At 42.9% G+C, this 14597-nt stretch overlaps 1 protein-coding gene across 6 annotated transcripts; it reads left to right on the top strand.

Moving 5' to 3' along the window:
• Positions 1-222: 222 nt before the first annotated feature.
• Positions 223-14580, top strand: LOC129831438 (26S proteasome non-ATPase regulatory subunit 4-like). Of its 6 annotated transcripts, none has more exons than XM_055894834.1 (10): positions 223-332; positions 1511-1651; positions 1894-2008; positions 2142-2228; positions 2491-2559; positions 12542-12751; positions 12912-13008; positions 13183-13317; positions 13622-13656; positions 13956-14580. In XM_055894834.1, the coding sequence occupies exons 1-10, from the start codon at positions 307-309 to the stop codon at positions 14127-14129; spliced, it is 1089 nt and encodes a 362-aa protein (XP_055750809.1). In that variant the 5' UTR covers positions 223-306; the 3' UTR covers positions 14130-14580. The 6 variants fall into 6 exon arrangements, with proteins under 6 accessions (XP_055750809.1, XP_055750807.1, XP_055750805.1 ...); XM_055894832.1 differs by having other exon boundaries at positions 12912-13023; XM_055894830.1 differs by having other exon boundaries at positions 12912-13050.
• Positions 14581-14597: the final 17 nt, after the last annotated feature.

The following is a 14597-nucleotide window of genomic DNA, read 5'->3' as shown; positions in this document are numbered from 1 at the left end:
TTTTGGTTATGTAGCTAGTTCATTTTAGCCATATGAGCAATGACATGAAATCAGTCAAAACAAGACACGGTATCAAGAACAAGAATGAAACTAACTGAAACAAATCACTTACTCATGCGTGGCAGTTTCTTGTCATTGTTTGTAGCTATTTGGCCATCCAGAATCAAAAGAACTCACTGACTTCTGCACATTTTAGCTGCACATTGTCAGCTAAAACATCTATTAGCCAATCACATTTGTTGTTTCTTCTCTCCAATAGACAGTGACGTTCTTACATTGTTAGAGAGCGACCAGAAAGTTTTCAAAATGGGACTCGAAAGTACTATGGTGTGGTAAGAATAACACACATCTTGTTTGATTTATATCTGTTTCATAAATGATTTATTTATACGTTACAATGAAGGGAAGAAAACGCCGACGCAATTGTATACTTCTTGGGGTAAAATTGTTTATGCTAGCTAAACCAGTGAAATAGGGGGATTACTGATACTGACTGACTGTCCTGGCTGAGACGTTATCTATCGGTGTCAGGGAACATCAAGGCACAAAATTCGTCAACACTTTTCATTATCATATACGTTACTTGTCACTTTGAACAAATGGATAACAAACCAATGGCACCTGTTTGCCTACTAGCATAATGTTAATAACTAGCTTTGCCTGCCATTTAGCTAAACGTTAGCTTAGCTTGTATGCTAATCACAAGAGGTTGTCTAACGTGAATTGCTAGCTAGCTGGCTAAGTTAGACAGACATTAACTGTAGCTAACAATTTGTCTTTGCTTGCAATTTATTCAGCCTAGTTCTTCATATTTCCGGGTGTATATCAATTGGCTTCTTTACATATGTAATATTTCTGGGTGCTCTAGCTACTGGGCTAGAGCCCTGGCCCTGTGAATATTTATTAATGGGGGCGGGTGTTGCTCATTCCTATCCTACATGACCAGTTTATCTTGAAAGTTTCAACTGTCATCCAAACTATTCTAGTCTCCAGAGTCCAGAAAGGCATAAGAATGGCATTTTTTTTTTTTATCGAGCTGTGTACATTATCTTCCATTAGCTACCCTTTTACATGTTGCAGTGTCACCATTCTGAAAGCAGGTGTTTATAGAGCTGTGCAATATGGACAAAAATCCATATCGCTATACATTGCCTGAATTGATGTGATGATGATAAATGGGACGATAAGTCAGAAGCATTCATGTGCATTTCTTTAAATTAGCATTTAAACTGCTATTAACGGTAGTTTGATTGTAGTAGCCATCAATTGGCCCATTAACGGTCACCCATATTAGCACACTTCTCTAGTATAGGCTACTACTTCACATTTCTCTAGTATAGGCTACTTATCATAATGAACGTTGTCAGCAAAAGGCCTGCGATAAATGATTTGTATGATCCGTGTCGATCATTTTCAGTTTATCGTCCCAGCTCTGCATAGCAGCATTAACCATTCTGATAATCCTATTGTTCTCCAGTCCGACCAATTTATGTCCCTCTCTCATCTCCAGTGTGGACAATAGTGAGTATATGCGCAATGGAGACTTCCTGCCCACTAGACTACAAGCCCAGCAAGATGCCGTCAACATTGTTTGTCACTCCAAAACTCGGGCAAACCCTGAGAACAATGTCGGCCTAATCTCGATGGCTAAGTAAGCTTGTGTTTTTTTGTGTGTTCAAAATATGAGTTGTCTGACGAGAACAAACAACTATTCTGAAACTAGTGTTTCATATGAACATGTGAGTCTGAGACAAATTGAACCGTGTGGCCTGTAAAATAAAATGGAGGCCTCTGATATCAAATAGTGGTGTTTAGGTGGAAAACTGATGCCTTGACTGACAGACATTCCCAGTTTTAATGCTGTTTGGTTGGGTTTTTTATGTTTGACTGCAGTAACTGTGAGGTCTTGACCACACTGACCCCAGACACTGGCCGCATCCTGTCCAAATTGCACGCTATCCAGCCCAAAGGCAAGATATGCTTCTGCACTGGCATCCGGGTGGCCCATGTGAGTGTCATTGCCTCTGCAGAAAATATCATATAAGCCAAATAATTATTTTACACTGAGTTACAAAGGTTAAAATTGAGCAGGCTAGTGTTGTGTGTTCATGCATAATGTATTTTTCTCCGTGTCTATGTAGCTGGCTCTAAAGCACAGACAGGGGAAGAACCACAAGATGAAGATAATTGCCTTTGTGGGCAGCCCTGTGGAAGACAGTGACAAGGATGTGAGTTTGCCACCTACCAGCGTCTTATCTGAACATATATTTCTCTTACTTTGATGATATAGCAACTAGCCTAAGTATTGTGTAATTTTTCTCACAATGGTACTATTCTCTGGCACATACAATTTCTGTATAAAATGAATGTACATTATAGCTGGTCCCACAGAAGGTGTGTTATCAACAATAGACATGCAGCTTGTCACCATCGTTACTGGTCTTTCTCTCACCCTCTGCTTCCGTTCCTCCCAATCTATGGCTCCCACAGCTTGTTACAATGGCCAAGCGCTTAAAGAAAGAGAAGGTCAATGTGGATATTATAAATTTTGGGGAAGAGGTAAGACTTATTTCCTTGTGCCAGTATTTTTAATTAGCCCTATTTATTTTTATGTATACAGTTGAAGTCGGAAGTTTACATACACTTAGGTTGGAGTCATTAAAACTTGTTTTTCAACTTCTCCACAAATTTCTTGTTAACAAACTATAGTTTTGGCAAGTCGGTTAGCACATCTACTTTGTGCACGACACAAGTAATTTTTCCAACAATTGTTTACAGACAGATTATTTCACTTATAATTCACTGTATTACAATTCCGGTGGGTCAGAAGTTTACATACGCTAAGTTGACATACGCTAAGTTGACTGCCTTTAAATAGCTTGGAAACTTCCAGAAAATGATGTCATGGATTTAGAAGCTTCTGATAGGCTAATTGACATCATTTGAGTCAATTGGAGGTGTAGCTGTGGATGTATTTCAAGGCCTACCTTCAAACTCAGTGCCTCTTTGCTTGACATCGAAATAAAAATAAATCAGCCAAGACCTCAGAACAAAATTGTAGACCTCCACAAGTCTGGTTCATCCTTGGGAGCAATTTCCAAGCGCCTGAAGGTACCACGTTCATCTGTACAAACAATAGTACACAACTATAAACACCATGGGACCACGCAGCCATCATACCGCTCAGGAAGGAGACGCGTTCGGTCTCCAAGAGATGAATGTACTTTGGTGCAAAAAAATCCCAGAACAACAGCAAAGGACCTTGTGAAGATGCTGGAGGAAACGGGTACAAAAGTATCTAGTAAAACGAGTCCTATGTTGACATAACCTGAAAGGCCGCTCAGCAAGGAAGAAGCTACTGCTCCAAAACCTCCATTAAAAAAGCCAGACTACGTTTGCAACTGCACATGGGGACAAAGATCGTACTGTCCTCTGGTCTGATGAAACAACAATAGAACTGTTTGGCCATAATGACCATCGTTATGTTTGGAGGAAAAAGGGGAAGGCTTGCAAGCCAAAGAACACCATCCCAACCGTGAAGCACAGGGGTGGGAGCATCATGTTGTGGGAGTGCTTTGCTACAGGAGGGACCTGTGCACTTCACAAAATAGATGGCATCATGAGGGAAAAATTGTGGATATATTGAAGCAACATCTCAAGACATCAGTCAGGAAGTTAAAGCTTGGTTGCAAATGGGTCTTCCAAATGGATAATGACCCCAAGCATACTTCCAAAGTTGTGGCGAAATGGCCTAAGAACAACAAAGTCAAGGTATTGGAGTGGCCATCACAAAGCTCTGACCTCAATCCTATAGAAAATTTGTTTTGCAGAAATGAAAATGCCTGTGCGAGCAAGGAGGCCTACATACCTGACTCCGTTGCACCAGCTCTGTCAGGAGGAATGGGCCAACATTCACCCAACTTATTGAGGGAAGCTTGTGGAAGGCTACCCGCAATGTTTGACCCAAGTGAAACAATTTAAAGGCAATGCTACCAAATACCTATTGAGTGTATGTAAACTTCTGACCCACTGGGAATGTGATGAAAGAAATAAAAGCTGAAATAAATCATTCTCTCTATTATTCAGACATTTCACATTCTTAAAATAGTGGTGATCCTAACTGACCTAAGACAGGAAATGTTTACTAGGATTAAACGTCAGGAATTGTGTAAAACTGAGTTAAAATGTATTTGACTAAGGTGTATGTAAACTTCCGACTTCAACTGTACGTACATACATACAGTGAGCACCATAATTCATTGGACAGTGACCATTTTTTTGTTATTTTGGTTCTGTACTCTAGCACTTTGAGTTTGAAAGGAGACAATGACAACGAGGGTGAAGTGCAGACTGTCAGCTTTAATTTGAGGGTATTTTTATACATATCGGATGAACCGTTTAGAAATGACAGCACCTTTTGTACATGGTCCACCCCCCATTTTAAGGTACTACAAGTATTTGTTGAATTGGCTTCACAGATGTGTGTCGTTAGGCAGGTGTATTCATTTGTGTCGTTAGTGAATGCAGGAGAGCTGTTGATGAATGTATTGATTCTAGACTGCTATTGCCTATGGAGGTTGTTGTTGGGGTGTGACAACACGAGGAAGATCGCAGTGTCGATGCAAATGTAGCTGGCTGTCATAAGGCTCATAAAATCAATCAATCAGGAACATTGCAAAAACCCTGGGCATGCCCAAGTCAACAGTTTGGTTCATCATTAACAAGAAAAAAAACAACCGGTGAACTCAATTATGTCAAAAGACCCGGTAGACTGAGGAAGACCACTGTAGTGGATGACCGGAGAATACTCTCTATGGTGAAGAAACCCCCCCTGACAACAGCCCAACAGATCAAACACACTCTCTTGGATGCAGGTGTAGATGTCAAAGTCTACCATACGTGGAAGACTACACCAGCAGGACTACAGAGGGTACACTACAAGATGCAAACCACTGAGAAGCCTGAAGAACAGAAAGGCGAGATTACAGTTTGCTCTAAAGCACCTAAAAGAGCCACAAGAGTTCTGGAAAAAAAAATTGTGGACAGATGAGGCAAAGACTAACATGTACCAGAGTGATGGAAAGAGAAAAGTGTGGAGAGAAAAATAAAAGACATGCCCATGATCCAAAGCATACCACCTCATCAATGAAACATGGTGGACGGGGTGTTATGGCTTGTGCCTGTATGGCTGCCAGTGGAACAGGCTCACTTGTCTTTATAGATGATGTGACTGCAGACAGAAGTAGAACAATGAATTCTGAAGTCTACAGAAATATTTTATCTGCTCAAATAAAACCAAATGCCTTCCAACTCATTGAACGGCACTTCATCATGCAACAAGACAATGACCTTAAACATACTGCTAGAGCAACGAAGAGGTTTTTGATGGCCAAAAAGTGGAAAATCCTTGACTGGCTGAGTCAATCACCGGATCTGAATCCAATTGAACATGCATTTTACATGCTGAAGAGGAGACTGAATCAAATCAAATGTATTTATATAGCCCTTCTTACATCAGCTGATATCTCAAAGTGCTGTACAGAAACCCAGCCTAAAACCCCAAACAGCAAGCAATGCAGGTGTAGAAGCACGCTGGCTAGGAAAAACTCCCTAGAAAGGCCAAAACCTAGGAAGAAACCTAGAGGGGACCCGGGCTATGAGGGATGGCCAGTCCTCTTCTGGCTGTGCCGGGTGAAGATTATAACAGAACTTGGCCAAGATGTTCAAATGTTCATAAATGACCAGCAGGGTCAAATAATAATAATAATCACAGTAGTTGTCGAGGGTGCAACAAGTAAGCACCTCAAGAATAAATGTCAGTTGGCTTTTCATAGCCGATCATTAAGAGTATCTCTACCGCTCCTGCTGTCTCTAGAGAGTTGAAAACAGCAGGTCTGGGACAGGTAGCATGTCCGGTGAACAGGTCAGGGTTCCCATAGCCGCAGGCAGAGCAGTTGAAACTGGAGCAGCAGCATGACCAGGTGGACTGGGGACAGCAAGGAGTCATCATGCCAGGTAGTCCTGAGGCATGGCCTTAGGGCTCCGGTCCCCCGAGAGAGAGAATTAGAGAGAGCATACTTAAATTCACACAGGACACCGGATAAGACAGGAGAAATACTCCAGATATAACAGACTGACCCTAGCCCCCCGACACATAAACCTCTACAGCATAAATACTGGAGGCTGAGACAGGAGGGGTCAGGAGACACTGTGGCCCCATCCAATGATACCCCCGGACAGGGCAGTGGTCCCCAAATCAAGCAGGAACTGAAGATGGCTACAGTACAGGCCTGGCAGAGCATCACCAGGGAAGATACCCAGCGTCTGGTGATGTCGATGCATCGCAGACTTCAAGCAGTCATTGCATGCAAAGGATATGCGACCAAATATTAACAATGATTACTTTATTCTACATTATGTTAAACTGTCCAATGTTTTTTGATGCCCGAAAATGGGGGGGACTATGTACAAAAGCTTCTATGATTTCTAAACGGTTCATCCGATATGTATGAAAATACCCTCAAATTAAAGCTGACAGTCTGCACTTCACCCTCATTGTCATTGTATCCTTTCAAACTCAAAGTGCTAGAGTACAGAACCAAAATAACTTAACAAAATGTCACTGTCCAATGAATTATGGTGCTCACTGTACATACATACATACATACATACATACATACATACATACATACATACATACATACATACATACATACATACATACATACATACATACATACATACATACACCAGTCAAAAGTTTGGACACACCTAGGGTTTTTCTTTATTTTTTACTATTTCCTACATTGTAGAATAATAGAGAAGACAGCAAATGAAATATCACATGGAATCACATGGTAACCAAAAAAGTGTTCTAGTTTTATATATCTATTTTATATTGAGATTCTTCAAAGTATCCAACCTTTGCTTTGATGACAGCTTTGTACACTCTGGGCATTCTCTCAACCAGCTTCATGAGGTAGTCACCTGGAATGCATTTCAATTAACAGGTGTGCCTTGTTAAATGATCATTTGTAGAATTTATTTCCTTATTGCATTTGAGCCAATCATTTGTGTTGTGACAAGGTAGGGGTGGTATACAGAACATAGCCTTCTTTGGTAAAATACCAATTCCATATTATGGCAAGAACAGCTCAAATAAGCAGAGAAATGACAGTCCATCATTACTTTGACTGACCTTCATGTCTTAATCTGGAAATTGTCAAGAACTTTGAAAGTTACGTCAAGTGCAGTGGCAAAACCTATCAAAGGCTATGATAAAATTGGCTCTCATGAGGACAGCCACAGGAATGGAAAACCCAGAGTTACCTCTGCTGCAGGGGTGTATGATTCATTATTAACTACTCTGATGTGATTGTGATAACATACAGGAACTCAAGTCCTTTTGTTCACCCGACCTAGAATATCTCGCAATCAAATGCCGACCGTATTACCTCCCAAGAAAATGATCTTCGGTTATAGTCACATCCGTGTATATTCCCCCTTAAGCCGATACCACGACGGCCCTCATAGAACTTCATTGGACTTTATGCAAACTGAAAATCACATATCCTGAGGCTGCATTTATTGTATCTGAGGATTTTAGCAAAGAAAATTTGAGGAAAATGCTACCGAAGTTCTATTAACATATTGACTGTAGTACTCGCACCGCTAAAACACTCGACCACTGTTACTCCAACTTCCGGGATGCCTATAAGGCCCTCCCTTTGTCAAATCTGATCACGACTCCATTTTGCTTCTGCTTTCCTATAGGCAGAAACTCAAACAGGAAGTACCCGTGCTAAGGACTATTCAATGCTGGTCTGACCAATCGGAATCCACGCTTCAAGATTGTTTTGATCACGCAGACTGGGATATGTTCCGGGTAGCCTTTGAGAATAACATTGACTAATACACTGTTACGGTGACCTAATTTATCAGGAAGTGTATAGGAGATGTGTACCCACGGACTATTTAAACCTACCCTAACCAGAAACCGTAGATGGCAGCAGTCGCGCAAAACTGAAAGCGCGAACCACCGCATTTAAGGTGACTAGTAATATGGCCGAATACAAACAGTGTACTTATTCCCTCCGTAAGGCAATCAAACAGGCAAACGTCAGTATAAAGACAAAGTGGAGTCGCAATTCAATGGCTGACACGAGATGTATGTGGCAGGGTCTAAAGACAATCACGGACTACAAAGGGAAAACTAGCCACATCGCGGACACTGTCTTGCATCCGGACGAGCTTAACACCTTAACCCACTTTGAGGATAACACGGTGCCACCGACGCAGCCCGCTACCAAAGACTGTGGGTTCAAATTCTCAGTGGCCGACATAAGTAATTTAAGCGTGTTAACCCTCGCAAGGCTGCTGGCCCAGAAGGGCATCCCTAGCCACGTCCTCTGAGCATGCGCAGACCAGCTGGCTGGAGTGTCCACCATTGTTCCTGTACCCAAGAAGGCAAAGGTAACTGAACTAAATTACTATCGCCCCGTAACACTCACTTCTGTCATCATGAAGTGCTTTGAGAGACTAGTCAAGGATCATATCACCTCACCTGACACCCTAGACCCACTTAAATTTGCTTACCTCCCCAAAAAATCTACAGACGATGCTATCTCACTGCACACCGCCCTGTCCCATCTGGACAAGAGGAATATTTATGTAAAAATGCTGTTCATTGACTTTAGCTCAGCATTCAACACCATAGTATCTTCCAAGCGTATCATGAAGCTTGAGGGCCCTGGCTCTGAACCCCGCCCTGTGCAACTTCCTGACAGGCCGCCCTCAGGTGGTAAAGGTAGAAAACAACACCTCCTCTTCGCTGATCCTCAACACAGGGGCCCCACAAGGCTGTGTGCTCAGCCCTCTCTTGTACTCCCTGTTCACCCATGACTGCGTGGCCACGCACGCCTCCAACTCAGTCATCAAGTTTGCAGACGACAAAACAGTAGTAGGCATGATTTCCAACAATGACGAGACAGCCTACTGGAAGGAAGTGAGGGCCCTGGGAGTGTGGTGCCAGGAAAATAACCTCTCACTCAAAGTCAACAAAACACAGGAGCTGATCGTGGACTTCAGGAAACATCAGAGTGAGCACCCCCATATCCACATCGACAGGACCGCTGTGGATAAGGTGGAAAGCTTCAAGTTCTTTGGCATATCCATCACCGACAAACTGAAATGGTCCACCCACACAGACAGTGTGGTGAAGAAATTTGGCTTGGCACCTAAAACCCTCAAACTTTTACAGATGCACAATTGAGAGCATCCTGTCGGGCTGTATCACCTCCTGGTATGGAAACTGTTCCGCCCACAACCGCAGGGCTCTTCAGAGAGTGGTGCAATCTGCCCAACACATCGTCCGAGGCTACCTGCCCTCCAGGACACCTAGAGCACCCGATGTCACAGGAAGGCCAAAAAGATCATCAAAGACAACAACCACCCGTGCCACGGCCTTCTGGATGATAACGGGGTGAACAAGCAAAGTCAGTACAGGTGCATCAAAGCTGGGACCGAGAAGCTGTTTTTCAGTCTCTATCTCAAGGCCATCAGACTTAAATAGCCATCACTAGCACATTAGAGGCTGCTGCCCCATATACATAGACTTGAAATCACAGGCCGCTTTAATAGTAGAACACTAGTCACTTTAATAATGTTTACATATTTTGTATTACTCATCTCATATGTATATACTGTATTCTATTCTGCTGTGTCTTAGTCTATGCCGCTCTGACATTGCTCGTCCAAGTATTTATACATTCTTAATTCCATTCCTTTGCTTTAGATTTGTGTGTATTGTTAGATATTACTTGTTAGATATTACTACACTGTTGGAGCTAGAAACACAAGCATTTCACTACACCCGCAGTAACATCTGCTGGACACTTATGTTGCCAATAAAATTAGATTTGATTTTCAGAGGATAAGTTCATTAGAGTTAACAGTCTCAGAAATTGCAGCCCAAATAAATGCTTCACAGAATTCAAGTAACCGACACATCTCAACATCGACTGTTCAGAGGAGACTGCGTGAATCAGGCCTTCATGGTCGAATTGCTGCAAAGAAACCACACCTAAAGGACACCAATAAGAAGAAGAGACTTGCTTTGTCCAAGAAACAGGAACAATGGACATTAGACCGATGGAAATCTGTCCTTTTGGTCCAATGAGTCCAAATTTGAGATTTTTGGTTCCAACCGCCGTCTCTTTGTGAGACGCAGAGTAGGTGAACAGATCTCTGCGTATGTGGTTCTCATTGTGAAGCATGGAGGAGGTGGTGTGGAGGTGATTTTCTGGTGACACTGTCGTTCACTTATTTAGAATTCAAGGCACACTTAACCAGCATGGCTACCAAAGCATTCTGCAGCGATACGCCATCCCATTTGGTTTGCTTTTAGTCGGACTCTCATTAGTTTTTCAACAGGACAATGACCCACACACCTCCAAGCTGTGTAAGGGCTATTTGAACAAAAAGGTGTGATGGAGTGCTGCATCAGATGACCTGGCCTCCACATTCACCCAACCTCAACCCAATTGAGATGATTTGGGATGAGTTGGACCGCAGAGTGATGGAAAAGCAGCCAATAAGTGCTGAACATATGTGGGAACTCCTTCGACTGTTGGAAAAGCATTCCAGGTGAAGCTGGTTGAGTGAATGCCAAGAGTGTGCAAAGCTGTCAATGCAAAGGATGCTACTTTTGAAGAATATAAAATATGTTGATTTGTTTAACACTTTTTTGGTTACTACATGATTCCATATGTGTTATTCAATAGTTTTGATGTCTCAACTATTATTCTACAGTGTCGAAAATAGTCAACATAAAGAAAAACCCTGGAATGAGTAGGTGTGTCCAAACTTTTGACTGGTACTGTTTATATATACAGAAAGTATTCAGACCCCTTGACTTTTTCCACATTTTGTTAGGTTACAGCCTTATTTTTAAAAGTATTTATTTTTTTCACTCAAACTACACACAATACCCCATAATGATAAAGCAAAAACAGGTTTTTAAATGTTTTTGCTTTTTTTTTTTTTTACTCGGTACTTTGTTGAAGCACCTTTGGCAGCGATTACAGCCTCGAATCTTCTTGGGTATGACGCTACAAGCGTGGCACACCAGATCCTCTCAAGTTCTGTCAGGTTGGATGGGGAGCGTTGCTGTACAGCTATTTTCAGGTCTATCCACAGATGTTCGATCGAGGTCTAGACTCTTGCTGGGCCACTCAAGGACATTCAGAGACTTGCCCCGAAGCCACTCCTGTGTTGTCTTGGCTGTGTGCTTAGTGTTGTTGTCCTGTGGGAAGGTGAATCTTTGCCCCAGTCTGAGGTCATGAGCGCTCTGAAGCAGGTTTTCATCAAGGGTTTCTCTGTACTTTGCTCTGTTCATCTTTGCCTCGATCCTGACTGGTCTCCCAGTCTCTGCTGCTGAAAAACATCCCCACAGCACGATGCTGCCACCACAATGTTTCACTGTAGGGATTTTGCCAGGTTTCCTCAGATGTGACACTTGGCATTCAATGTTGGTTTCATCAGATAATTTTTCTCATGGTCTGAGTGTCCTTAAGGTGCCTTTTGTGAAACTCCAAGCAGGATGTCGTGACTTTTTACTGAGGAGTGGCGTCTGTCTGGCCATTCTACTGTGAAGGCCTGATTTGGTGGAGGGCTGTAGAGATGGTTTTCCTTCTGGAAGGTTCTCCCATCTCCACAGAGGAAGTCTGGAGCTCTGTCAGAGTGACCATTGGGTTCTTGGTCACCTCCCTGCCCACGACCCTTCTCCCCCGATTGCTCAGTTTGGCCGGGCGGCCAGCTCTTGGAAGAGTCTTGGTGGTTCCAAACTTCTTCTATTTAAGAATAATGGAGGCAACTCTGTTCTTGGGGACCTTCAATGTTGCAGACATTTTTTGGTACCCTTCCCCAGATCTGTGCCTTGACACAATCCTTTTTCGGAGCTCTACGGACAATTGACCTCATTGCTTGGTTTTTGCTCTGACATGCCTTGGGACCTTATATAGACAGGTATGTGCCTTTCCAAATCATATCCAATCAATAGAATTTACCACAGGTGGACTCCCAAGTTGTGGAAACATCTCAAGGATGATCAATGGAAACAGGATGCACCTGAGCTCAATTTCGAGTCTCCTAGCAAAAGGTCTGAATACTTATGTAACTAAGGTAATGTTTTTATATATATATATATATATATTAGCAAAAATCTGTTTTTTTGCTTTGTCATTATGGGGGTGGGGGTGTGTGTGTGTGGATTGAGGGGGGGGGGGGGGCAATTTTAATACATTTTAGAATAAGGCAGTAACCTAACAAAATGTGGGAAAAGTCAAGCGATCTGAATACTTTCCAAAGGCGTGTGTGTGTGATTAACACAATTCTTTGGTTTTAACTCCTGCTTGTTTCCATTTCAAGCTAAATACATTTATTTTATAAATGTTCATAGATAACACAGTATTAACTCTTGAATTGTTCATTCTCTCTCTCCCCTTCTACCATATTCTCGATTGCTTCCTCCATCGTCCTCCAGGAGTTTAATACGGAAAAGCTGACTGCCTTCATCAACACTCTGAATGGGAAGGAGGGTACGGGTTCCCACCTGGTGACTGTACCCCCAGGGCCTAGCCTGGCTGACGCTCTGCTCTCCTCCCCCATCCTGGCTGGGGAAGGAGGCTCCATGATGGGCCTGGGCGCCAGCGACTTTGAGTTTGGCGTGGACGCCGACCCCGAGCTTGCTCTGGTAAAAATGCAATAGGGTCCCTTTTAAAGTGACATTTTTGCATTTACATTTTGGTCATTTAGCAGATGCTCTTATCCAGAGTGACCTTAATCAGTGAACCAGAGTTACCAGCATACAGTTTCTCTGGAATTTAACTAACTGTGTGTCCCTCTCTACTCAGGCTCTGCGTGTGTCCATGGAGGAGCAGAGACAAAGGCAGGAGGAGGAGGCTCGCCAGGTGGCTGTTGCTTCTGCAGCCGATGTCACCACAGCAGACAGTAAAGAAAGGGAGGGTAGGGATAGCTATGTGTGTATATGTAGTGAGTACGTTTTGTGTATCCCTTTTGTCTGCTGTATTATTTATGCATAACCCTTCTAATTTCTCACGTATGTTAGTTATAAAGGAGAATGCAGATGTTTGTACTGTAATGGTTTAATTGACTCGCTCTCAGAATCCGAGGAGGCCCTGCTAAAGATGTCGGTGTCTCAGCCTGAGACGGGTGGTGCTGCAGTGCTGCCTGACTTCAGCAATATGACAGAGGAGGAGCAGATTGCATACGCAATGCAAATGTCTCTGGCTGGAGAGGGTGCGTTATAATCACCATCCACACTCATGCTTTCAGAATAGCATCCACTGACACACACACACTTTGCGGTGTGGATGATTAAAAATGGACCCTAGGTAGGTATTTTTTGTAACATTTCGTTTTAAAGCTTGGTACTTACCATTGATCTGGACTGTCATAGTTACACTGACACACCGCAAACAAAAACAAAGGGACAGGTGCAGCCACTTGACATTTCCAGATACATAGAGTTTCCATATGATATACATTTGATTTGATTTTGACTCTCTCCCTCTATTCCCTACCAACCCGTCCCTGTGATTAGAGTATGAAGATGCTATGGACACTGAAACTGCCAAGGTAGGTAACTCGCATGATCAGTGAAATCAGAAACCTTATCGTTTGTTTGTCAATACAGTTGTGTGACGTCGGTCCGCTACAATTTCCCAGTTGCAGTTTATGAAACACGCCCTTTCTCGATTTAGTCACTGATGTTTTGTCTCATTCATGTGGAAGTTCTCCATCTCCCTTCCAATCAGGATCACCTCTATTTGCAAGTACATGTACCAGGGATTTGACCTGCTGAAATGGTGCTAACAAACAGAATATATAATCAGTGCGTGCCCTTATTAATGATGTGCCTTGTGGTTCTTCCTCAGGAGGAGGATGACTATGATGTGATGCAGGACCCAGAGTTCCTCCAAAGCGTCCTGCAGAACCTGCCAGGTGTCGACCCTAACAATGAGGCCATCCGAAACGCCATGGGCTCCCTGGCCTCCCAGACAGGCCCACCCAAGCCTAACCGCAAGAAAGACGAGGATAAGAAGAAATGAGGCATGGGGACAGACAAATTGACAACACACATGGGTTGTGTCCGAAGTGGCACCCTTTTCCCTAAATAGTGCACTACTTTTGACATGGCTCTGGTAGGGTAGTTGAAACCGACAGAATTATGCAAGGCTACAGACAGAAAGACAGTTGAACGGACACCAATGCATGATATGACAGACAGTCAACAACATTCACAAGAAACCCACAAGCACGCACAAACAGACCAGACAATAAGACCAAACCGGAATGCACCAGGATTGTCATACAATCTAAAAATGGAATATCCATCTTTTCCGGTTTCTCACTGATTTACCCCATCTTATTAACTGACTGACTCGCAGACTGACTGGCATTATACGTTGTATTTAATGACAGGTCCCCAAGCTTGTAAACTAAACAATATCCTCCTTTTATTTTTGTTATTTTTCCATTGCAATAAATAAGACGAATGAAGCTTGTTGGTATGTACA

Source organism: Salvelinus fontinalis, chromosome 32, assembly GCF_029448725.1.
Source record: "Salvelinus fontinalis isolate EN_2023a chromosome 32, ASM2944872v1, whole genome shotgun sequence".
Classification (NCBI taxonomy): Eukaryota; Metazoa; Chordata; class Actinopteri; order Salmoniformes; family Salmonidae; genus Salvelinus; species Salvelinus fontinalis.
Note: the sequence above shows the minus strand (reverse complement) of the source record. Positions and strands in the feature narration are given on the sequence as shown.